We start from the raw sequence: 23,754 nt of genomic DNA, 5'->3' as shown, positions 1-23,754 counted from the left end.
TGTGTAAGACACAAAAAGAATTTCCCCTCAGGGATGCTGCTGTGAGAACCCCATTAGCACATAAATATTTATGCTGCACATGGAGGAGTGTACACCATTTACCTTAAGCTTGTTTATTCACATTTTTTTAGTACCAAGGATAATCACATATTTAAATTCTCATTCTGATGGCATCAGCTATTTGACAGATTCACTTCATCCACTTCAAATTAATTGTGCAGGGTTTCTTTGTAACATTTTAGTGACCTTAAGAACAAACACAGAGATATCCCAATGAAGAAGTTATGTGAAAGTGATCAAAAAGATTTGAATATTGGTCATACTCTGTTAAAGGATGTTTATATAATTCTCACAAAATAACTTCTCTTTTGTTATTTAAACCCTTCGCCAACTCATTCCCCTTCTCTTTGTGTTACTGAGTCAAACTAACCTTATCCAACTAAATTCTTGGCTCTGTTTCTAATTTTGAGAGGCATCACTTAATTGGCTGATTTTAAATCAAAGCCAAGTCCTTAAATTCTGAATGAAAAAAAAAACCATATTTATAAAGTTCTCAGTGATCTGTGCTTTCATCATTTATATTCACCTATTATATAGTTCTTATTAATATTTTTTTTAATTCTTGAAAAATGTTTGGGAAATGTTTTCTCAACACGTCCCTAACTGTCTTCCCTAGGCAGTAAGGAGATTTAATCCTTTGGTTTGGCCAACTGGTGGAAGAAACTGGAAGTGTTCACCTGATTTTAATTTACATGACAACAGGGAGTTAGATTTGTTCATCAGCAAATATCCAGTGCCTATAATGGTGCTGGGTCTACAGTAGGGCTCAGTAAGAACCTGTTGAATGAATTACATGTGACAGAAGGATTAGATCCATTTTATATAATCCTAAGGAAATATGACTAGTGCAATAGATGTAAAGTTTAGGAATACGTTCCTAAAGACCATCGTCAGGTTACTTAAGGTGAGAGGAGCTTCCTCAAAGAAGTTAGGAAGGAAGGGTTTTAAGAACAGGCTGGGCAACAGTAGAGTAGTGATATGATAAAGGAGAGTTTAGCATTGGTGAGTGAAGTGGATTAAATATAACTTAACTATGAATTCTGAGAATCTATGTGTTCCTGGGTAAAATCAAGAAAGGAGTCTTCATATCCCTACCCCCATTCTTACAAATACATTTGTATCTGCAACCAGTTTCAGAGGAAGCAGTTCTCTTTATCAAGACTGTCTTCTCTAGGGGCCCCTGGGTGGCACAGCGGTTAAGCGTCTGTCTTCGGCTCAGGGTGTGATCCGGCGTTATGGGATCGAGCCCCACATCAGGCTCCTCTGCTATGAGCCTGCTTCTTCCTCTCCCACTCCCCCTGCTTGTGTTCCCTCTCTCGCTGGCTGTCTCTATCTCTGTCGAATAAATAAATAAAATCTTAAAAAAAAAAAAAAAGGCTATCTTCTCTAGATCCCAGCTTTGCCTACCTCTTCTGAGGCCCTGTGACAAAAAGGGAATAAATGGCTCAAATCTATGTCCGCCACCTGTCTGCTGATTTCTTACAGGTCAAAGCCAGCTCAGGAGTTTCTATGTTGAAAAGACTTTCTAGAGGTGCCACTTGAAAAAGTGCTCCTTGGGTGCATGACAGGTAAAGGCTGGAGAATTGGAAGTGATAGAGATGATTAAGGGGCTGCGTGACAGATCCAGCAGTAGAGGGCTCCACCATGGGGAATCTTCAGGCTTATGCTGAAGAGCTTGTATGTCAATGTGAAATTTAGCAGTTAATTCTTGTGACTATGTTTCGGTGAGATTTCATACTGGTAGAGTTCCATATATCTTCTCTATTCCAGAACAGCTCTGTTTTAAGTCAGTGTTACACAGTAGAGTTCCATATAAGCATTAATTTGAGAAAGGGGTCTCAGCCCCTTCAAAATGTTTCTTTCCCCTGCTCAGGCTAAACACAGTAGAATCCTCCTTAACACTTTCTTTCACATTCTGTACCAATTCATCAGAAAAGACTCTCAGCAAGGCCTTCAAATATATTCTAAATCCAATTATATATTTTGATCTCCTCACTGCTAACGTCCTACTCCAAGCCACTATCCTCTTCCACCTGAACGTCTGCAGTGGTCCTCTAAGCAGTTTCCCTGCTTTTTACCGTTCATGCTACCTTCTCCCTCTGCCACAGTCTATTCTCCACAGTGATCCTTTTCAAAAGACCATTCCACTCCACCAATCAAAACTCTATGATGGTTTCCCTTCTCTCTCAGAATAACATAAAGGAATCCTAATGGTGGCTCACCAGGTTATGATCGGCTATGTGACTCTCTCTGACCTCGGCTTCTCTCTTCTGCTTGCTCACTGCATGCTGGTCACATTGACCTTCTTACTCTTCTGTCAGCATACCAAATCTGCTCCCACTTCAGGACACTCATACTTACTGTTCCCTTTGTTTATAGTACTTTTCCCTCAGACAGCTGCATGACTCCACCCTTCACTTTGTTGTGTCTCCTCGGATGTCATCTTTGCAGAGAGGTCTCCTCTGATTGCCTTAATCCATCCCCATTCATGCTCTATTCTCTTACCTGACACTTTACATTTGTATATAGATTATGTGTTGTTCACTGTCTGTCTTCCTCATCAGGAGATGTGAGGGCAGAGAATATATCTTTAGTCCTGCTATATCCCTACTACCTAAAATAGTGCCTGAAACAAGTAGATGCTCAATGAACATATGTTGACTGAATAAATGAAATCAAAGTAGTCTTATTAACAGTGTGTTTGGCAATCATAATAACCATAAAATCTTTTTCAGACAGAAGATGTGATCATTCTAATGCAATTTTTTTAGTCATCCAGAAAATAAAAGATTTTGAAGAGCCTGGTGTATTTTTGAAGGACACACAAAAACTATGGAAATGTTTCCCATATTTGCAAGAATTAAATTACCAAATATTGTTGCTCATGTAGCTGCTTTCACAGAGGTGGAGCTGACCTTGCCAATATTATAGCATCGGAGGAGGTTGCCTTTGGGTGCTTAGAAGATGGCAATCATGATTTTGAAGATAAGCTTTAGAGGGTGATAGATCTTATGCTGGATCTAGAAATCATAGGTCTAAAAATTTTCTTAAAGGCAGTTTTGGAAAGCACATGACATTATCACCAATATCCTAGAATGTCCTATATGCTTTTATATTCTATTAGAGTATGTAAATAGAATGTAATGGGGTTAACATACCTGCCCCCTGCAATATATAGAATTATTACACATCACAGTAAAGGATCAGGGTGCTATCTGATTTCTGCCCACACTCTGAAACTTTGCCCTTCTCCATTACCTGCCAAACCAGTCATGACTAGCTGATAGAGAACCCAATTTTGATGACTAACTCATACTTGAAATTCCCCCAGTTCCCCACCACTTTGCTAGTTCTTTATGCTGCTGTAGTCATTTACTATCCCCACATTTTTGGGGTATGCCTTCACGTGCCTTTTGAACAAAACCAAGGGCATTTCTTGCCAGAGTCCTTTCATTTGTGTTCCTCGTCTTTAAAGTTCTTATCACGTCTAAAGCAAATTTTGCCTCATCATGAAAACATGTCATCACTACTTAAATGACTGTATTATGGATTGATTGTAATTTTTTTACTTAAATATAGTTGACATACAATGTTACAGTAATTTCAGGTATACAATATAGTGAGTTAACTTCTCTATAAGTCATGCTATGCTCACCACAAGTGTAGCTAAAATCTGTCACCGTGAAACACTGTTACAACAGTATCATTGACTATATTCCCCATGCAGTGCCTTTTATGCCCATGAACTTATTCATTCCATAAGTGGAAGCCTGTATCGCCCTCTCCCCTTCACCCGTTTTGCCCCTACCCCCCTCCCCTCTGGCAGCCATCAGTTTGTTCTCTATATTTATAGGTCTGATTCTGCTTATTGTTTCTCTGTTTATTCATTTGTTTTGTTTTTTAGATTCTACATATGAGTGAAATCATATGATATTTGTCTTTCCCCAGTCTGACTTATTCCATTTAGCATAATACCCTTTAGGTCCATCGTGTTGTCACAAATGGCATAACCTTATTTTTTATGACTGCAAAATATTCCATTACATACACACACACACAAACACACACCATATCTTCCTTATTTACTAATGATATATCTGATAAGAGTTTAAAATCTAAAATAAATAAAAGAATTTATACAACTCAACACCAAAAAACCCCCACAATTTGATTTAAAAATGAGCAGAGAAACTGAATAGACATTTTTCCAAAGACATATGAATAGACACATGAAAGATGCTCAACATTACTAATCATCATGGAAATGCAAATCAAAACTACAATGACATGTCACCGTATACATGACAATGGCTAAAATCAAAAAGAGAAGAAATAACAAGTGTTGGCAAGGATGTGTCAAAAAGGAACCCATGTTCACTACTTGAAGAAATGTAAATTGGTGCAGACACTGTGGAAAACAGTGAGATTTTTCAAAAAATTAAAAATAGAAATACTATATGATCCAGTAATTCCACTACTGGGTATTCACTCACCCAAAGAAAACAAAAACACTAACTCAAAAAAACACTGACTATGTTTATTGTAGCATTACTTACAATAGCCAAATTATGGAAGCAACCCATGTGTCCATCATAGATGACTGTGTCATTTTAAATGTTGCAACAACACAATGAGATCCTCTTTTATCACCCACCATTTTGCCAGTGTTTTGATTCACATTTTCTAGTATTGCCAAGTCTTCCCATAAAAAGAAATTTCCCAAAAAGAACCACGTTACCATCAGCTGAACTAAATGAGACTGTTTAAGCCATTAGTATGGTTTCCCAAAATCTCTTAAACTCTTCTTACTTCTCATCTTCTATCCAAAATGTATGGATTGTTTTGTTGATTTTATCAATTTTTTATTTGAGTGGTGGTGAAAAATACTATTCATTGCTGTTTTCCTTGACTTCCAAATAAATTCTGTGGTCATATTCCTGTTTAAAAAGGTGCTTCTATGATAATGAGAAGTTGTTCTGCTTGCAAGCAAGTAGTAAACAGGAGTAGGATGTATTTAACCACTATCACATGCTGGAGAACGCCTTTGACCTTCAAGGGCCCTGATCAGTAGTCACATCTTCTAAGAAGTCTTTCCTGTATGCCTTTCTGTCCCTTTCCCAAACAACCTTTGTCATTCAATCCTCCATGTTTACTTATCACTGTACTTGGTAAATCTGTTATTTTTCCTCTGGCACTGTATTGATTTTATTATTTCATATCTTTCTACTCTACCATAAGCTCCTTGAATACAAAGTGTATTTGTTTTTAAATTCTTGTAACCTCACTGCTAGGAATATATTAGGCACATAATAAAAGTTTCTGAAATAGAATTAAGTATAACAAAAGGACATATAACAACCCTACTGACCAAATCATGCATCATGTGGCTCTGGGTATATTCCAAATTCAGTACCAGCAGAGCTTTGTCTAGAAATACTTGACATATTTTATGTCAATAAACTAATTGTCATTATTATGATAATGTGATAATATAACTTTTGGACCTTTAACCATGAACTCAATGAACATAGTAAGACTATGGGAGAAAAAAAGTACTGGAAAAACTTCTAGTCTATGTGGTGTTCAGAGAACATAGATAACTGAGCTTACAAGGCATAGACCAAACCTTTCTTCTGCATCAACAAATAAAATGCTATAGCATAAATAATAGAGACATTTCATTTATGTAATACACCTATTAGTTATTATTAAATACTTATTTATATATATATGATCTGAAAAGCAGATTACAATTAGAAATTAGAGAAGCTGAGAATTAGTCTATCAATGCGAACACCAATAGCAACACCAATGCTAAACCAACAAATAATTATCCAATAATAGCATAAATGCTTTCCAGTGATATAACCTTAGAGAATCAAGCACACACACACACACACACACACACACACACACACACATCAACTATAATATGAAGTCTAGAAATTGGAGAAGCAATGTCAATGTATTTCAGTAATGAACTGGTTCAAATCCCAATTTCATAACTGAACTAACTTAAACAGATTAAAGTTTCAAAAAGGCAGGGTACTGTACCAAAACACATGCTACAATGTGTCTCAAATTAGTGGCTTAAGTCTTATAAAGCAAAAGGCAGAAAATAAATCCTAAGTATGCATTTAAAAATTAACGCTTTGCCATCTGACTCTTTAATTATTCCATCTTGATAATATCTAGTAGTGTTTGGTGATTAAGGAAGTTTTACTCTAGCTTGGGGATATCTCTTATCATGTGAGTGTTCTCTTGTGACTGGTACAGTCCACCTGAGCCATATATGCTTACATATATTTCTTTTTTGTACAGATTGTATTTATTTATTTATTTGTCAGAGAGAGAGAGAGAAGGAGCAGAGCACAAGCAGGGGGAGCAGCAGGCAGAGGGAGAAGCAAGCTCTCTGTTGAGCAGGGAGCCCAATACAGGACTTGATCCCAGGACCCTGGGATCATGACCTGAGCCAAAGGCAGACACTTGACTGACTGAGCCACCCAGGCATACCCGCTTATGTATATTTCAATTTAACTCTTTAAAAGGATACAAATGGATTAATTTTGAGAATTCTGGAATAAGAATAATTTAGGCACAGCTAGGCTATCTTCATTTTTATGATTTATTTCTATTTCATTATTCCTTAATCTAGTCAAAAATTCTATAATTTTTCCATATTTCATGGTTTTTGAACAGCTTTGTTCCACTGATTCTCACATTAAGATCAATAATCTAAAAGATATATGGAGTCTGAGGGACTGGGAGATGTCTTAATCATACAGCAATCTTCCCCATTGTGCCTAATATAAAAGACACACATGCCATCTAATGTGCAAATATATAATAAAATTTTCCTACTTCTTTCTGCATATTTCTACTTAAACTACACTGGTTAGAACTTCAATTAATCTGGTACAAAAGCCCCATTTTAAGAAAAGTTCTGTAAAAGAAACTGGGGAAAAGCAACTCCGTTTCAATTGCCTAAATAAACTTCCTAAAAGTTCAAGATATATGTCCAACAGTCAGCCATCTTTGATATAGTAATCTTAGAGCTTATTACAACTAGTTATTGAGAAGAGGCAAGCTTTCTCAACTATTTATTTAGGTAAGATTACAGTGCTTATCATCTAAGAGCCTGCCTCTAAAGGAAGACATAACTCTGAGACTTAATTCTTAATCTACACAAGTGGCATGTTGGAGGGGTGCTGTATTAGAGGTTATGTTTGTTCTCTTCATCGGAGCATTTGTGAGGCTGTCTTCAGAGAAAGGTATAAGATTGAACTTTTTTATGTACTTGGTTTGGTCTGGGGTAATGTAGTTAGTCTGCTACATCTACCTGAATTAAATCATAAGAATGAAATAGCTGGGTTCTGGGGCGGAGGAGTACCCGGGGAGGTCGTTCAGAGCTATTCTCAATTTGCTACAAACTCATGGGTCTTATGAAGGTGAGCCTGGCTGGTTCTCAAAGCTACAAGTTTTGGGGGATTCATCTCTTAGGTTTTAAAAGTTAGGGTGCCCAATGTGGGATTCAGACCCTTTGCTCCTTAGGGAGAAGCTCCAGGTTTTGAGCTTCCTCCCAGTTGTGGGTCACCATGCCAGGGGTGGGGTTTATGGTAAGATTATGTCTCAGCTTCTCTTACCCACTTTGATGTGGTTTCTTTCTCACTTTCTGAAGTACAGTAGTCGCTCAAATAGTTCTCAGGTTTTTTCAGAGTGCATTGTTCCATATGCAGCTGTAGGTTCTGTGTGTCAGTGAGAGAAGATAAGATGGGTCGCCATCTTGAACTGGAACCAAAAGCTGTGTCTCAGAATTCTTTAGCTTTTGTCTGCAAATGAGTTTTCGGATCTAGGATCTAGATTGTGTTCCTTTCATTCATCATTAATTTATTCAAAGAGCAGCAACATTTATGTCAGGAATAAAAAAATCTTTGCCAAGATGCAATGTTATCATGAATTAGTGTGTGGCTATAACCCCCAAAATTTGACAGAATTTGATTCTTGTCTCAGGCAAAAGCAACCAAATTGACAAAACTTAGGAAAAAAGGAAGTGAGAAAAAAAATGCAGCAGCCAAAATATCCACAAACTCAATAATCAAAAATACTTAATACCATAGATTTTGTATATGAAAACTTCAATTAGGATGAGGAAGGAGGTATTGTATATGGGGATATTAATAAATTTTTGTTTATTCTGGGCTGTGTGGTGCTAAGCTCAACAGTTTCTTTTATTAGAGTCATGCAAACAGGTGTCAGTGACACAACTGAAATAAAATAAGTAAAAAAGAAAAGGGCATAAAAGGAGTACTTTCCATTTGGCTCAGACCCAAGCGTAAGGACAGAACATTGCTCATTATTAACAACATTGATGTCTGAATTGAACTCACTGTCTCTTCCTTAATATTTCTCATCTTGCCAGGAGACACAATCATTTACCTGGACATCAAAACAAGGGAACCATTAATCCTTTCCTTATCCCACAACTAAGTAATCAGCCATCAAAAGTCAAGAATTGGAGCTAAGTCCATTCCCTCTCCACCCCACTGCTTGAAGCAGATAGATGATCCTCCTTCCGATTTGTCAGAAGGTAGTAGCAGCCTAATGCTAGTCACCATGCTTACATCATTCATCTCACTTCATCTCATCACAGGCGTTTTTTTCATCTCACGTCATCACAAGAAGAATGAGCACAGTACAGTAAGATATTTTGAAAGAAAGAGACCAGATATACATAACTTTTATTACAGTATATTGTTATAATTGCTCTATTTTATTATTATTGTCGATCTCTTACTATGCCTTATTTATAAATTAAACCTTATCAAAGATACGTATGTATAGGAAAAACATAGGGTTTGGCACTATTCACAATTCCAGGCATCCACTGGGGGTTTCAGAACATATCAAGTGAATAAAAGGGGACTAATATATTAGTAATGAATACTGTCTCACATCCTTAGTACCCCCCTTTTTGCACGTGTTATTTTTTCTGTTCTTTTCTCCTTTTTTATGCCTGGAGAACTTTAAACACTCAGTTTAATCATGTCACCTTCTTGATAAAATATCCTGACACAGTCCTCCAAAAAGTTAATTGCTTTCTATTCTTGCAGAAAGTTTTATTTTAGCACATTTCACACTACATATTGATTACTTTTTGCCACACCTGTATCCCAATACAAAGAGTGAGTTTCCTACAGGCAAAGAGTATATCTTAAAATCCTTATATCTCTAGGCATCTAGAACTGCTCCTGAAACATTGTTGTAATGTGGTAGGTACTGTTCTAAGAACTATTATCTCATTTAATGAATAAAGTTTACAATAAATATTGTTAAATAAAATTAAAAATATAAAAACGAAAAATATCTCACTTGCAAGATATTAAATATTGAATGTTATTCAGGGATTTGGAAAATGAAGTAAATAAACACCTTCTTTCAACTTGAAGAAAGATCATTTCAATGGCTTAAGATATTTTGAGTGGGGAGATAGTACATGAGTAGGGATAGGTAAAAGTCAAGTGGAAATAGTCTTCTTGGGGACTAGGTCTTATCAAATATAATTCAGTTTGTGATTTCATTGGAAGGTGTTAATAAAATGCAAACAACCATAATCAGGTCTTCGAAACTAATGTTGCTACTTTTAAAACAAATCATTAAGAAAATTTTTAAGGTCATTAAAAAAGTATTCATATTAAGTTTTTTTTTAATTTTTAATCAGGTAGAACTGATGAGATTATTATATAACTGTTGCTAGAAACTCCCTTATGAAATATGAAAATGTTATTTATAAATTACCTCTTTAATAAGTGTGTCTTTGTGTTTCACCATTCAAATTTCAAATTGCTAATATCTCAGACAAAATGCTATAGGAAGATGTTCTCACTTGAATGTCAACATCGGTAGAACGTTAACCAAAATTTATACTGTGATTAGGGTATTGGGAAAGTGTATACAAATTAAAGCCTTGTGTTCTTTTCAAGATCTAAGTATCCTATTGTTAGTTAGCAGTATAAACTATTTTCTCAGAGAACATAACAAATGGACAAAAGGTGGAACCATAATGACTTTCCTATTGTCTTACTATTTATTTCTATTATCACAGACCAGTTGAATTTTCAGAAGCTGATTTCCCACGGGTTGAATATCAAAGAAGACAGCAATTTTGGGATCCTGTACGTCTAGCTCTTTTCACATTGGCAATTGTAGCAATTATAGGAATTGCAATTGGTATTGTTACTCATTTTGTTGTTGAGGGTAAGTATCCAGGTCACATTTCTATTGCCTAAGTGCTCTATGACTTAATATCTTGAAATTCTTTCTTGTATAAAAAATGCTATTTGCATGATATTAAATTTTTAATTACTAATCTCTTATTGGTGTTAAATTATTGTTTGCTCCAGTATTGAGTTCAGTGTTACATATTTCCAGACAGCGAAGCTTGAAATATACATTACATGGATAGACACATCTAAAAGCAATATAGTCTTGGGACGCCTGGGTGGCTCAGTCAGTTGAGTGTCTGCCTTTGTTTCAGGTCATGATCCCAGGGCCCTGGGACAAAACTCCCTGCTCAGCTGGGAGTCTGCTTTCCCTCTCCCTCTGCCTCTACCCCTTGCTAGTTCTATCTCTCTCTTTCTCAAATAAATACATAAAAAATCTTTAAAGCCATATAGTTTTAAAATGAGAAAGAAGAGTGAAAAGCTTAATCTTTAGAATAAAGACAAATTACATCATGTGGTGAGTTTCATATTTTTTTCCCCCAAAAAACAATATAAGGCAATTGTTTAAGCTATAGGCAATCAAGTAATTTCCTTGCTTTGCTTCTGCATCTTCTCTATACAAATCTCCCCTCACTCCTGTTGGTGGAGGGCTCCTAATCACTTTCGGTTTGGTGGTGCCCAACTGGCATCACTATTTGCTCAAATAAACTCTTGAAAATGTCAATGTGCCCCATTTGTTTTTGTTTTTTTTTAAGATTTTATTTATATGAGAGAGTGAGAGAGAGAGAAAGAGGATGAGCATGAACCAGGGGAGTGGGGGGCAGAGGGAGAGGGACAAGCAAACTCCTCACTGAGCAGGGAGCCCAATCCAGGACCCCGGGATCATGACCTGAGCTGAAGGCAGGTGCTTAACCAACTGAGCCACCCAGGCACCCCAACCTAGTTGATCTTTTAATGTCAACAAATAGTTGATGGTTGAGGCCATCACTGTTAGGATCACCCAGAAGGGCTTATTTAAATGACCAGGGCAAGGATAGAACAATGGGTGGCTAAGGATAGAAGTAGAAATAAAGAGTTCTCCAAGGTCACTGAAAAGGTGTGGCCAGGGAGGAAGAAAGCTAGAGGATGGCTCCACAAAGCTTAAGATGGGGTTTCAGCAAATATGATTAAGGCTGCTAAACAACCAAGCTTTAAAAAAGAAGAAGAAAAAAGACCCTAAAAAGGGTAGCTATTAGATATTATGACTGTTGTTCTTGACAATGGCAGTTTCAGTGGTATGTCAAGAGTAGACTGCAGAGAATTGAGAGGTGAATAGGCAAAAAGTGAAAACAATAAATACTAATACTTATCAGTAGCATGGAAAAAAATTGATAACCTGTTCAAAGTACTCATAATATATCTTACCTAAGATATACCTATGTTATAATTCTTTGAGGAAATTGATAATTTTTACATGACTTTCAGCAATTGCTTTCAATATTTATTTTCCATATTGCCTGTCCAATTGTACGAAAATTTTGATATGCATAAACACTGTAAATGAAGTATTCCAAAAGTGTACTTGGAGGCCTGAATTTTCTATTTTAGCTGGATACAATGATAAAATTACAAAATATTTGAAAAATGTCCACAATAACTTTTGTACCAAGAAGAAATAAACTACATTATAGTAAACCTATTTCCTGGAGTTGGGGGACAAGAAACTGATTATATTTAAGCATGGATCTTTTGTTTATGTTTACCTTTCAGATGATAAATCATTCTATTACCTTGCCTCTTTTAAAATCACAAATATAAAATACAAAGAAAATTATGGAATGAAAAGCTCAAGAGAGTTTACAGAAAGGAGTCATCAGATTGAGAGAATGGTAAGCCTAATAGAAATTTCAAAAGTTTATGAATGTGTTTTTCTGTTTCACTTTCAGTATGTTTGCTCTAAGAACTTAGCCTCTCCATGCCCCAATCTCTTCTTCTGTAAAATGTGGATAATATCTCGCCCATATGGTTGTTCAGGATTAAATAACTTAATATATGTAAAATACTTAGAATAATGTTATATACCATTAAATATGTGTAGATTAGAGTAGGCTACTAATTAGCAACTAAGAAAACTGTTGGTTGAAACAGATGTTCTCCCTATTTTTAGTTCTTGATTTTCTGTCCTGGTTCATTGTCCTTAAACTTTTTTAACATCAGAATATATGATTGCCATGTTTGCCTTATCATTTTTTATTATGTTTTTAAAAGCATGTAAAGCCTCACACACAAGATGTACATCTCTCTCTCTCTCTCTCTCTCTCTCTCTCTCTCTATATATATATATATTTTTTTTTTTTTTTTTTGAGAGAGAGAGATTGGGGCAGGGAAAGGCAGAGGGAAAGAGAGAGGGAGAGAGGGAATCTAAAGCAGGCTCCATGCCCAGCACGGAGCCCAGTGCAGGGCTGGATCTCACAACCCTGAGATCATGACCTGAGCCAAAATCAAGAGTAAGAAGCTTAACCCACTGAGCCACCTAGGTGCCTGAGTCTATAATTTTTTATATCAGTCTCAAATCTAGTTATGCCTTTCATGGTTTCCTTTGAAAACTATGCATTTATCAAGGCATTTCTAACTTTCAAAGTATATTAGACAAGCTAAATCTCTACAAGCTAAATCAAACTGAATAATCTTCCATTTTTTGTCCCATGAAAAGCATGTCTGTGGAGACCATAGATTTGTTTAGCAAAACCCAGTATATTAATTAGCCAAGAGTGTACTCCTTAAAGCTTATGAGAGTTATTCTGGAACAATAAAGTAATCATTCTATAGAAAGAAGACTGGATTAGTATGATGATTTATGATTAGCTCAATTAAAAGATGACTTTAGCACTTCAACCCTCACTCACTGTACATTCCTTTCTCTGAATTATTAACAATGTAGGAAAGTATTTGCATTTTATTTAGTTATTTATCTTTATATAGGTTGATTCTAAATATTGAAAACCAATGAATAGTATTTTCATATCCATAGCTATTTAAAGTGTTTGTAATTTAACAAAACAGTGTTTTTTTACAATTGTGTTGTCACACAAGAATGTTCCCAAAAGCAAATTTTTAAAAAGATTTTATTTATTTATTTATTTATTTATTTATTTATTTATTTGACAGAGAGAGAAACAGTGAGAGAAGGAACACAAGCAGGGGGAGTGGGAGAGGGAGAAGCAGGCTTCCCGCTGAGCAGGGAGCCCAATGTGGGGCTCAATCCCAGAACACTGGGATCCAGAACACTGGGATCATGACCTGAGCCAAAGGCAGATGCTTAACGACTAAGCCACCCAGGCGCCCCTCCCAAAAGCAATTTTGTGTACTACTCACTCATTTATTTTAAGTTCTCTACCATTTTACTATATCCTCAGATATGTCCAAAGTCTCACTATTTCTTTATTTCTTTAATTCTTCTTTCTCAAAACTTTATCCTTTCTGCTTCAATTTGAACTGGTTGCTTTCTAGGTCGACTCCAGAGAGGTAACCTGGGTCCAAACAGGATTTCTCTAGTATGTGAGAGCCATTGCTTCTTGCATCACATAATTTTCTTGATATGGTGCGTTATGTCCTTAAGCACCTTCCTTAAGAAAAAAAAAGTGCACAGGAGGTAACATTTCTGTATTATTTTATGTTAAAAAATGCTTTATTCTATAGTCCACTCAAGTGACAATTTGAATGTAAACCTTAAAATTGAAAATAATTTCCCCTCAGACCATCTGAGGCCTTGCTTCATTTGTATTACTCTATCACTGCAGCTGATGAGAAATTTTTTGTGTTTCTTTTTAGGTCATTTCTTCTTTCTCTAGAAGCTTTTCTACTCTATTTTTTTGTTTTCTGAAATTTCATAATGATGTGTCTTGGCATTTGGTATTTTTTCTTTCGTTCATTTTTGTTGGGATATCATTATACTTTAGAAACAATGTAAAACATTTTAAAGAACGATAATAAGATGAATATCCAAGAACTCACCACCGAATTTCAGAAATAGAACTTTACCAGTACCTCTGAAGCCTCTATATGTTCTTCTTTCTCTATTCTTCATAGTTAAAAACTGTTTTGAATTTGGATATAATCATTCTGTGGTTTTATCACCTATATATACATAGTCAAATACTATATTATGCAATTTTACCTCTTTTGAACTTTATGTAAATATAATCATATTATATCTTTCTGTGACTTCATTCTTTCACTCAACATTACGTTTTTGAGATTTTCCCTTTTTGATGTATGTAGCTATAGTTTATTTGTTTTCACTTCCATGTAGAATGTTCTAGAAAGAATATATTACTATTTATTGATTCGTTGACAAATATTTCAGCTATTTTTACTTTTATAATTATGAACAATGAAGCTAATTAACATCCTTGCAGATTAGTGCATGCACTCCTAGTGCATGTGCAAGAGACTCCACAGGTCATAAACCAAGCAGATGGTTTGCTGGGTCATAGGTTATGCTCAGACTCAACTTTATCAGATTCTGATCAATGGTTTTCCAGGGGGTTTGTAGACATTGGCACCGCCACCAGCAGGGAATGAGTTCACACATCAAAATTTTCTACAAAATTGGCTTTTGCCAAACTGGTATGTATGTATATGTGTATGTATGTAACTCATTATGAATTTAACTTGCATTTTCCCGATTATTAATAATGTTCATCAGCAGTTATCAACCATTTGTATTTTGTCCTTTATAAATACTTACTCATGATCTTTTGCCCATTTCTTTTTTCTTTTTCTTTTTCTTTTTTTACTTAACATACAGTATAATATGCCCATTTCCTATTGTATTTTTGTCTTTTAATTTATTCTTAGAACATTTTTTGGGAAAAAAAGAAACATTTTTTTGGGAAATGAATCCTTCATTTTGGGAAATGAATCTTTTTCCATTTTGTGATTTGCCTTTTCATTTTTTAATAATATATTTTAATGAACACTATTCTGAATTGTAATATCATTAGTTACATCATTCTTTTATTATTAGTATTCTTTGTGTTTGTATAAGAAATCCTTTCTGATCCTGATGTCACTGTCTTTAAAAAAATCGGTTTTCCTTTTTTCATTTAAGCCTTCTTTATTCTACATGGAATTCATATTTGCATATGTGTTTGACATAGGGATTTAATTTCATTTTTCCCCCTATATGAATAAAACATTTCTCTTAGCGCCACTGATTGAGCAGTCAGTTTTTCTTGGCTGATCCGCCATGCCATCTCTGCCACAAGTCAAGTTTCCATGTGTGAATCAGGATGTTGCTATGCTCTCTAATCTGTTCCATCGATCTGCTTGTTTTGCATTGTGTCAATACTGCAGTGTTTTAACCTCTGTAGTTTGACAGTAAGTACTGATACTTGTTATATTAGTTTCCTAGTGTTGCTGTACCAAATTACCACAAACTAGTGGCTTAAAGCAATAGAAATTTATTCTCTCGCAGTCATGGAAGCCAGAAATCTGAATCAAGGTATCAATAGTGCTGGCTCCCTTGGAAGGCACTAGGGAAGAATCTTTCTTTGCCTCCTTCAGCTTCTGGTAGCTTCAGACATTCCCAGACATAATTTTAATGGGGTTTTCAAAAAAGGAGAGAATATATAGTCAATCTGCTATCTTGGACAAAAATCTCCTTATTTGCATGTAATCGAAGTTCATCATTTCAAAATTAACATCTACAGAATCAAAACTAAATCTCCTTCCATAAGAATACCTCCAAATCCTTGAATATTTTATTCCTTTCCCTTCACTGTATCTCATTCTACTTCAACTTTCTCAAAGGAGAGTGAATACAATTAAAATTTTATGCAATGTGCATTTGTGCATAATAAATAAGCAGGAGTTTTCTGGTTAGTTCCAATATCTTTTATGATGACAACAATTTATTGGCCTTTTATTTTTTATCATCAGAGACTGTTAAGCTAATACCTCCTCAGAAATGTGAAAGGTTCTCTTATATTGTTTAACTGCAATTTTTTTTCTTTCTCTTTCACATTCATTTCATGAAGCCAGTTTCCTTACTTCACTGTCCCTACCCCTCAGGACCACCTTTACTGTGCCCATGGGCAGCTCCAAGAGGATGTCAACACTGTGGTGCAAGGAAGTAGAGAGCAGGGTAGAGAAGGAGGACAGGAGTTAGAGCAGGCCCTGTGTGGGGGTATAGGGCTCCTGCATCCCTCTGGGATCTGAGCCTGGAAGGCTTTGACAGAGTCTGGTGAATGCCTCAGTGGAAACGGTAATTCCTGGCTAGTTTGAGTTTGATGTATGTGGCCTTCATCTCCTTGGCCTCAGGGTTCTGCACATCTTTGAATCCCTCCCCTTTGGTGCTCACTACCTGGTTGTTGATGTATTGGATCAGCTTCTTGAGGGCCTCCCTGGGAGCCATGGGCTGGTAATCTCCTGATCCTCTGTGTTATCCACCATCATGTACTTCTGCAAGATGAAGCATTTCAGTTCATCCTTTTGAGGACCCTTCGAGGCATCTGGGCAGGTCCTGGTTGGGGCCATTCCAAGCTGGAGTCCCCTCTTCCTTCCCCTCTACCAACATCTGCACAAATTCTTCCAAGTCTCCCTGAGCTGTGGCCAGTATCCACTGGGCCTGCGCCACTGAATAAGGAGGGAACACCTCTAAGAGTACATGCACACCTGGAAGCAACTCTTCCTCAGCACTGGCTGATTCATCCTGGGTGTCTACAATAGTAGCATATAGGAGAAGCCCTAGTCTCTTCATTGAGCTTTTCAGGCCACTGCAGGAGCTATGTGGAGATGGGCACCACACCTTGAACTACAGAGCTCTGAGTTTGCAGGTTCTCTTTTTTCTTGGAACCACTCAACTGCCCTAAGAGCTTCTGCATCATGTCCCCTATCATACCACTTGGAATGTGGGCAAACCAGGCACATAAGCCATCATCATCTCAGTGAAGGCCTCCACATCGAAGGAGGATGAATTTTACTTTTTCCACTCTGATTTGAATGGTTTTTATTTGCTTTTCTTACCTGATTGCTCTGAGTTTTTCAGCACTGAATTGAATAGAAGTGGTGAGAATGAGCATCCTTGTCTTGTTTCTGATTAAAGGAAAAGTTTTCAACTTTTTACCATTTAGTATATCAGCTGTGGACATGCCATATATGGCCTTTACTATGTTAAGGTACATGCCTAATTTGTTGAGAATTTTTAATCATGAAAGGAGCATTAGTGCACTTGCCCAGTAAATGCAGTTTAGATAGGGAACAAATATCTGCTACAATTCCTCTTTTACCACAATTCATCATCTGTAAGTGAATTCAGCTTCTTAATGAATTTCTTAAGAGGAAAAAAATTATTTACTTGTAAGTGATTAGAGACAATATAATTCCCATTGGCCTAGGCCTCCAGCTCATCCAAGACATGATCCTGATTTTGCTTCTTTTTCTTCTATTGCTCTGTAAATTCCCATAATAAATGGGACAGTTTGGGTAGATAGTAGCAGAAACCCAATGAACAAGTGAAGGAAGGAAAGAAGGAAGGAAGGAAGGAAGGAAGGAAGGAAGGAAGGAAGGAAGGAAGAGGAAGGAAGGAGGGAGGGAGAGAAGATTGTTGGGAAAATCTAGAGATTCATTTGACTTCAGGTATGGTGGGATTCAGAGGCTCAAACAATGTCTTCAGGCTTTCTCCACATGGCAGGTGACATAGCTTACATCTACTCTATATTCACATGTTTCCAGGTATTAACTGAAGCAGGAAAAGACAATTTCCCATAACAGTCCTTGGAGGAAAATTTGAAGAACCAGTCTAGTTGGCCAAAGTTGGAATACATCCTCAATCCTACACTAATAACTGTGACCAAGAAAATAAACCTGTGCCATCTTTGTGGTAGATGGGATAAGTGGCAAGTTTAGCTCCATCTGGGCCATATGGAATGAGTTTCCTGTAGGAAAGAAGGGGTCTCTTAGCAGGAAAAAAAAGGGGGGGGAGTACCAATGAATACACAATAACTCTAATTCTAAAATTTTAATCTCTAACCCAGATATCTCTGAACCCTAGACTTGTGCATTCAATGGTCTACTTGACATTTCCACTTGGATCTCTCATAGGCATCTTGATGTTATATCTAAATCCAATTCTTAAAAGTTGTTCCTTTTCTCACTCTCTAATTCCTATTTTTTTCCACTCAGCCAATGACATCACTGTCCATATAGTTACCAGAATACTATTTTCCCTTATCCTCATGTCCAATTCATTCACAAATGATGTTTCTATTTCTAATTCACTGTCTCCATCCTGGACCTAGCTAATGCATTCCCTCATATGGGCAGCTTACCATAATCATTGCTTCCACTCAGGCTCCCTCTAATATCTTGTCTACATAGCAACCAGATGATCTTTTAAAAACATATTATATATTACTTTGCTTAAAATGTCATAAGTGGTTTCCAAATGTACTTAGAATAAAATCCAAACTTTTTATGAAGTCCTCCAAGGAACTTAATGCTCTGGCTCTGACTATTCCTCCAATTTCTACGCTCTCCTCCTTGCTCACCTCTGGCCATATTGGCCTTCTTTTTGGATGCTCTGTACATTCTGTTCCTTCTACCTGGAAGATTGTCCCATGATCTTGTTCTTTTTGCTTATTTCTTCTGATCTTTCGGATATCACTTAAATGTCCCTCCTTAGAGAACCCTTACTTATTATAGACCCCCAGCCATTATCCTATGTTACTTGACTATATTAGTAGTTGCCTCTTATAATTAATTTATTTTTGTTGATGACTGTCTATCCCTCTATTCTATGAGTCCAGGGACCACAGCTTTTTGCTTACTAATTTTTATCCAGTGTTGTCTCAGTGCCTTAAAAATAGAATATTCCTAATCAATTGCATTGAGTGAATAAATAAGTGAGAAAAAAGGAAGGAGACACAATATAGTGAAAGAGTCATGAAGAGATCCAAAAGCTGGCATTTTTTCTTCACACTGTTGTTTATGATTAACCACAGCTGGAGAATCAATCAGTTAATGAAAATGTTATTGTACACCTATTTTGCGCAAGACTGTGAAGGATGCCAAGTTCTAAACAGTACAGTCTCTTCCTTATTGGAGGTTTTTTTTTTTTTATTTAAATTCTGTTAGCCAACATATAGAACATCATTAGTTTCAGATTTAGAGTTCAGTAATTCATCAGTTGCATCTAACACCCAGTGCTCATCACATCACATGCCCTCGTTAATGCCCATCACCCAGTTACTCCATGCTCCCACCCACCTCCCCTCCAGCAACCCTCAGTTTCTTTCCCATAGTTAAGTGTCTCTCATGGTTTGTCTCCCTCTCTGATTTTTTCCTATTCCATTTTTCCCTCCCTTTCCCCTATGATCTCCTGCACTGTTTCCTGAATTCCTCATATGAGTGAAACCATATGATAATTGTCTTTCTCTGATTGACTTATTGGAGTTTATAATGCAGTTTATGTATGAAAGTCTGTGCTCGGGAAAGAATACAAACAAGGTAGATTAGATAACAAGACAATATGGCAATATAGAGCTGTCACAGTACAGAATATAATTGTCAAGTATATATCATGTGAACAAAAAGTGTTTTAGGAGTTCAGAGAAAGGAAAAATCCCGTTGGACTAGCAGGAAGTTTTCTTGGAGAGGAAAGGAATAGGGATTTGTCTTCTTGGTATGTTCACCCTCTGTTGTATTTCCCTGACAGTAGCAAAAAATCTGCAGAACTTGCCTGACTTATTTTCATGGGTGGACCTGGAAAGGGATTCCCTAGTTGGCATCCGGTAACTACTGATCTTTCATGAGGACTTAATCTGCATGCAGTTCCCAGCCAGAGGGAAGGTGCAAGCTCAGGCTTGTGGAAGATAGTAACTAGATGTACTATTAGTCAGCGTCACAAGTATTGTTTCAAACATGTTGTTTTGTTTTTTTGACGCTGGAGTTCAAACCAAGGACTCCAAGTGGGATCTGATTTTAAGGTGAACTTTTTTTCCCATTTTAGCTTAGACTCTATCTTGTTTTAAATGGAATAATCTCTAAAAAAAAAAAAAATCTATTCTTAGGTTTGGACCACGAAAAGGGAAGGATACAATTAGTTTTTGTAATTTGGACTAAATGTAACATTACTGAGTTCTCAGTAGAAAAATGTAAACAGTAAGTTCATTTTCTCCAGAAATTGCTTACAGTGATGATTAGGTGTCTAAAAAGAAACAGTTTTTCAGAAGCAGAAAAAATGCAATCTCTCAAGAGATGAACTATTACGAGGTTTAGATTCAGGGAATAAAAGATATATCCGAGGTCGTCTTTAAGGGTTTCCTGCCCCAGGACTCTCTACCCAGCACCAAACTGAACATCTGTCATCAGGTATATAGTATATAAGTATAAGAGTTGTCAGTGTCACTTAATATACTTAAGAACACAAGATCTAGCTCCAGATTCCCAGAGTTCATATGCCAGAACTAGCACTTTCTTCAACAAGTTTACTAAAGTGCCCTGGCACAGTTCCTTTACCTTTAAAATGAGGCTGATGAGAATTTAAAAAATACTTTACTCCTAAGGTGGTATGAGGTTTAAACAAAGGAATTGGCTCAATGCATACCCTGTACTATGGACTTAGTGTATGTAAGCTATTATTAGTGGTCACACCACTACTGTACTGTGCCAGAATCTACCCATTTTTAAAACAGAGGTCAACTCCTCTGAGAATGAAAGTCTTGCTAATAATCACATTTTAGTTTGAATGGATTCTTAGCACTTTCTTATACTTGGATATGACAGAATCCTGATCCTTTCCCCAAACGCCATTATGTGCACCGTTCAGAATTTCAGAGGACATTTATATAAGGTGTTGGAGACCTTAACATCAGATTTTCTCCCTGTTCCCTGAGATACGGAAATAAAATGAGCTCAGAGAAGCTTAGTGAAATCATAAGTGACATAACTCAAAAGTGATCCAAACCCCTGGAATGACCATACAGAAGGAGCTCACCACTGGAGTCTCCTGGCTCCCACTTGCTTTAGATTCCTGTGGATTTCTATTTATACTTGGCAACATGATTTGCAGATGAAACAAAACAATGTGTTATTATCTTCTTCCCTTTACCATATTGTTGATTCTTAACTCATTTATTCATTCGTGGAGTTATTCAAACATGCATTGAATATTTACTGTGAGTCAGGCAGTGTTCGAATCACTGAAGATAAAAAGATGGATCAGACACACTCCCTCCCATCACATAGCTCACAGTCTAAAGTGGGGGAAAGGCACAACTGTGAACTGGTATGATAATCACTATAACAGCCTCATGTGCAAGATGCTGGGGTGGTCCAAATAAAGGAGTATTGAACTTTGAGGAGGGCAAATCAAAGATAACTTATTGGTCCCTAGAGTGTCTGGATGGTAACCAAATTGTCATTAAAGGAATTGCCAGGGGAAAAAAGTGCATTGTGGGAAGAGGAAATGAATGTGCAAAGCCATAGAGGTGTGAACCAGTCTAGTGGGATTGGGAAAGAGTAAGTCATTCAGTAGATAAGAAAATAGGCATTGAAGGTAGAGGTGGGGCCAGGGTGAATGAAGGCCTAAGATTGTGGAGCTTGCACTGAGGGAGACATTGGGCTTGAAGCAGGAGTATAACATACTCAGATCTGTACTTTAGGGATGTCACCCTGGTTGGTAGCATTGTGGGGGAACAGCTGAGAGGAGAGAGGACAGAGTAGAATGGCAGAAACGCGCCAGTGAGGGGATACTACAGAGGCCCAGGCACAAGTTTCGAAGATGCAGATTTCAGACCATAGCAGTGGAATTGGAGGAAGGGAGGGAGATTCAATATTTAGTAGGTAAAATCTATTGAGCATTGTTACTAGTTTAAAGGAGTCAGGGAGAGGGATAAATCTTGGGGGGAGATAGGCAATAATCCTCCTTCCCAGAGGATGTAGTATGGGGGGGGGGGAGGGGGCAAGATTTACCAGGGAGGTGGGCCTTATGTACACTCATGTGGACCTGCAATTTCTGATTTCTGATTCTCAGTCCAATGCTTTTTACTGTGAGGCACTGCCTCAACAGTCTTTTGGGAATTAGGTCCCAGGAAATCAGCTCACTGAACATCCAAATCTTTCAATAGCTCAGGCTGGAAAAGCTGAGTAATAAAACGCTGATGGTATAGAGTGTGGTGAAACTTATTCCCAAAGCTGGTACCAGTTGTGAAAGCCTGCCTGCCACAGAAAGGTGACTAACTAGTGAGGGCATCAGAGTCAAAGGACACATATTGCTGCTTATTGTGCCAAATGCTTCAGTAATGGGATAATCATTTAAGAAAGCAATGAGTTGATACAAATAGTGGACTAGTTTCCATATCTGGGAATAAGACAAATTTAGGGTGGGCTTTCTTAAAAGTGAGGGTGCTGGGGCACCTGGTTCAGTCGGTTGAGTGTCTGACTCTTGATTTCACCTGGAGTGTGGAGCCTGCTTGGGATTATCTCTTTCTCCCTCTCCCCCACCTCTCCCTGCACGTGCTTACTTTCTCTCTCTCCCTCTCAAAAAGATACATTTAAATTAAATTAAATTATTAAATTAAATTAAATTAAATTATTAAAAGTCAGGATGCTGCCTTTAAAAATAGCACAGATACTTAAATTAATTTGACAATAATCAAAATGAACATTACCAATAGTTTAGCACACACCAGGCAAGGTGTGAAATGTGCGATAAACATTATCTCATTTAATCTTCAAAACAACTCTATGAGGTAGATATTGTTGTTATCTTGTTTCACAGAGGCTTAACAAAATTACATAATTTTGTTAAGGTTATACATTTATGCAAGGATTAGAACCTCTTTTAGTCTTACCACTATGATAAACCAGTTCCAATCTGGGAATAAACCAAAATTGTCTTTGCCTCAACTGTATAGAAAAGACAAGGAGTAACGTTTTTCTTATGACTAATATTTCTTTTGTTTAATGTTTCTAACCAGATGTCTAGGATATTTCTACGTTCTTCTGGAGGGGGTCGGTTTATCAAATCTCATGTTATCAAACTGAGGTATGTAAACTTAGTTTGCAAATTTTATTTAAGACTTTAATTTATTTGAGAGAGAGAGTGAGAGAGAGAGGACATGAGCAGGGAGGAGGGACAGAGGGAGAGGGAAAACCAGACTTTCATCTGACCAGGGATCCCAACCCAGGGTTCCATCCCAGGACCCTGGGATCATGACCTGAGCCAAAGGCAGACGCTTAACTGACTGAGCCACCCAGGGGCCCTAGTTTGCAACTTCAAACCAGTACCCTTAAGAAACACTCGATCAACATGACTGTCCAGCTCCCTCAGGCAAATCTTTGCAGGAATACAGAGATTTCATAAATCCTGAGCAATCCAGCTTATACTGCATATACATCTCTCAGTCACAATAGGCAGAGGCAAAGTGCTCTATATCAAGAGGCAATGTCAGTTATTAGACATTGGAAAGGGAGGAATGGCCCTGGTGAC

The 23,754-nt window shown here is 37.1% G+C and overlaps 1 protein-coding gene and 1 pseudogene across 1 annotated transcript in view; one reads left to right on the top strand and one right to left on the bottom strand.

The window, feature by feature from the left end:
• Positions 1 to 23,754, top strand: part of LOC113262357 (transmembrane protease serine 11F) — a 70,406-nt gene that overhangs the window by 27,528 nt on the left and 19,124 nt on the right. The window contains exons 2-4 of the mRNA XM_057309854.1: positions 10,163 to 10,314; positions 12,030 to 12,148; positions 23,243 to 23,310. Of these exons, the coding sequence (XP_057165837.1) occupies positions 10,163 to 10,314; positions 12,030 to 12,148; positions 23,243 to 23,310 (339 nt within the window). The remainder of the gene's footprint in view (positions 1 to 10,162; positions 10,315 to 12,029; positions 12,149 to 23,242; positions 23,311 to 23,754) is intronic.
• On the bottom strand, positions 15,334 to 17,241 carry LOC113262319 (CUE domain-containing protein 2-like; annotated as a pseudogene).

This window comes from Ursus arctos, unplaced genomic scaffold (genome assembly GCF_023065955.2).
Source record: "Ursus arctos isolate Adak ecotype North America unplaced genomic scaffold, UrsArc2.0 scaffold_9, whole genome shotgun sequence".
Classification (NCBI taxonomy): Eukaryota; Metazoa; Chordata; class Mammalia; order Carnivora; family Ursidae; genus Ursus; species Ursus arctos.
Note: the sequence above shows the minus strand (reverse complement) of the source record. Positions and strands in the feature narration are given on the sequence as shown.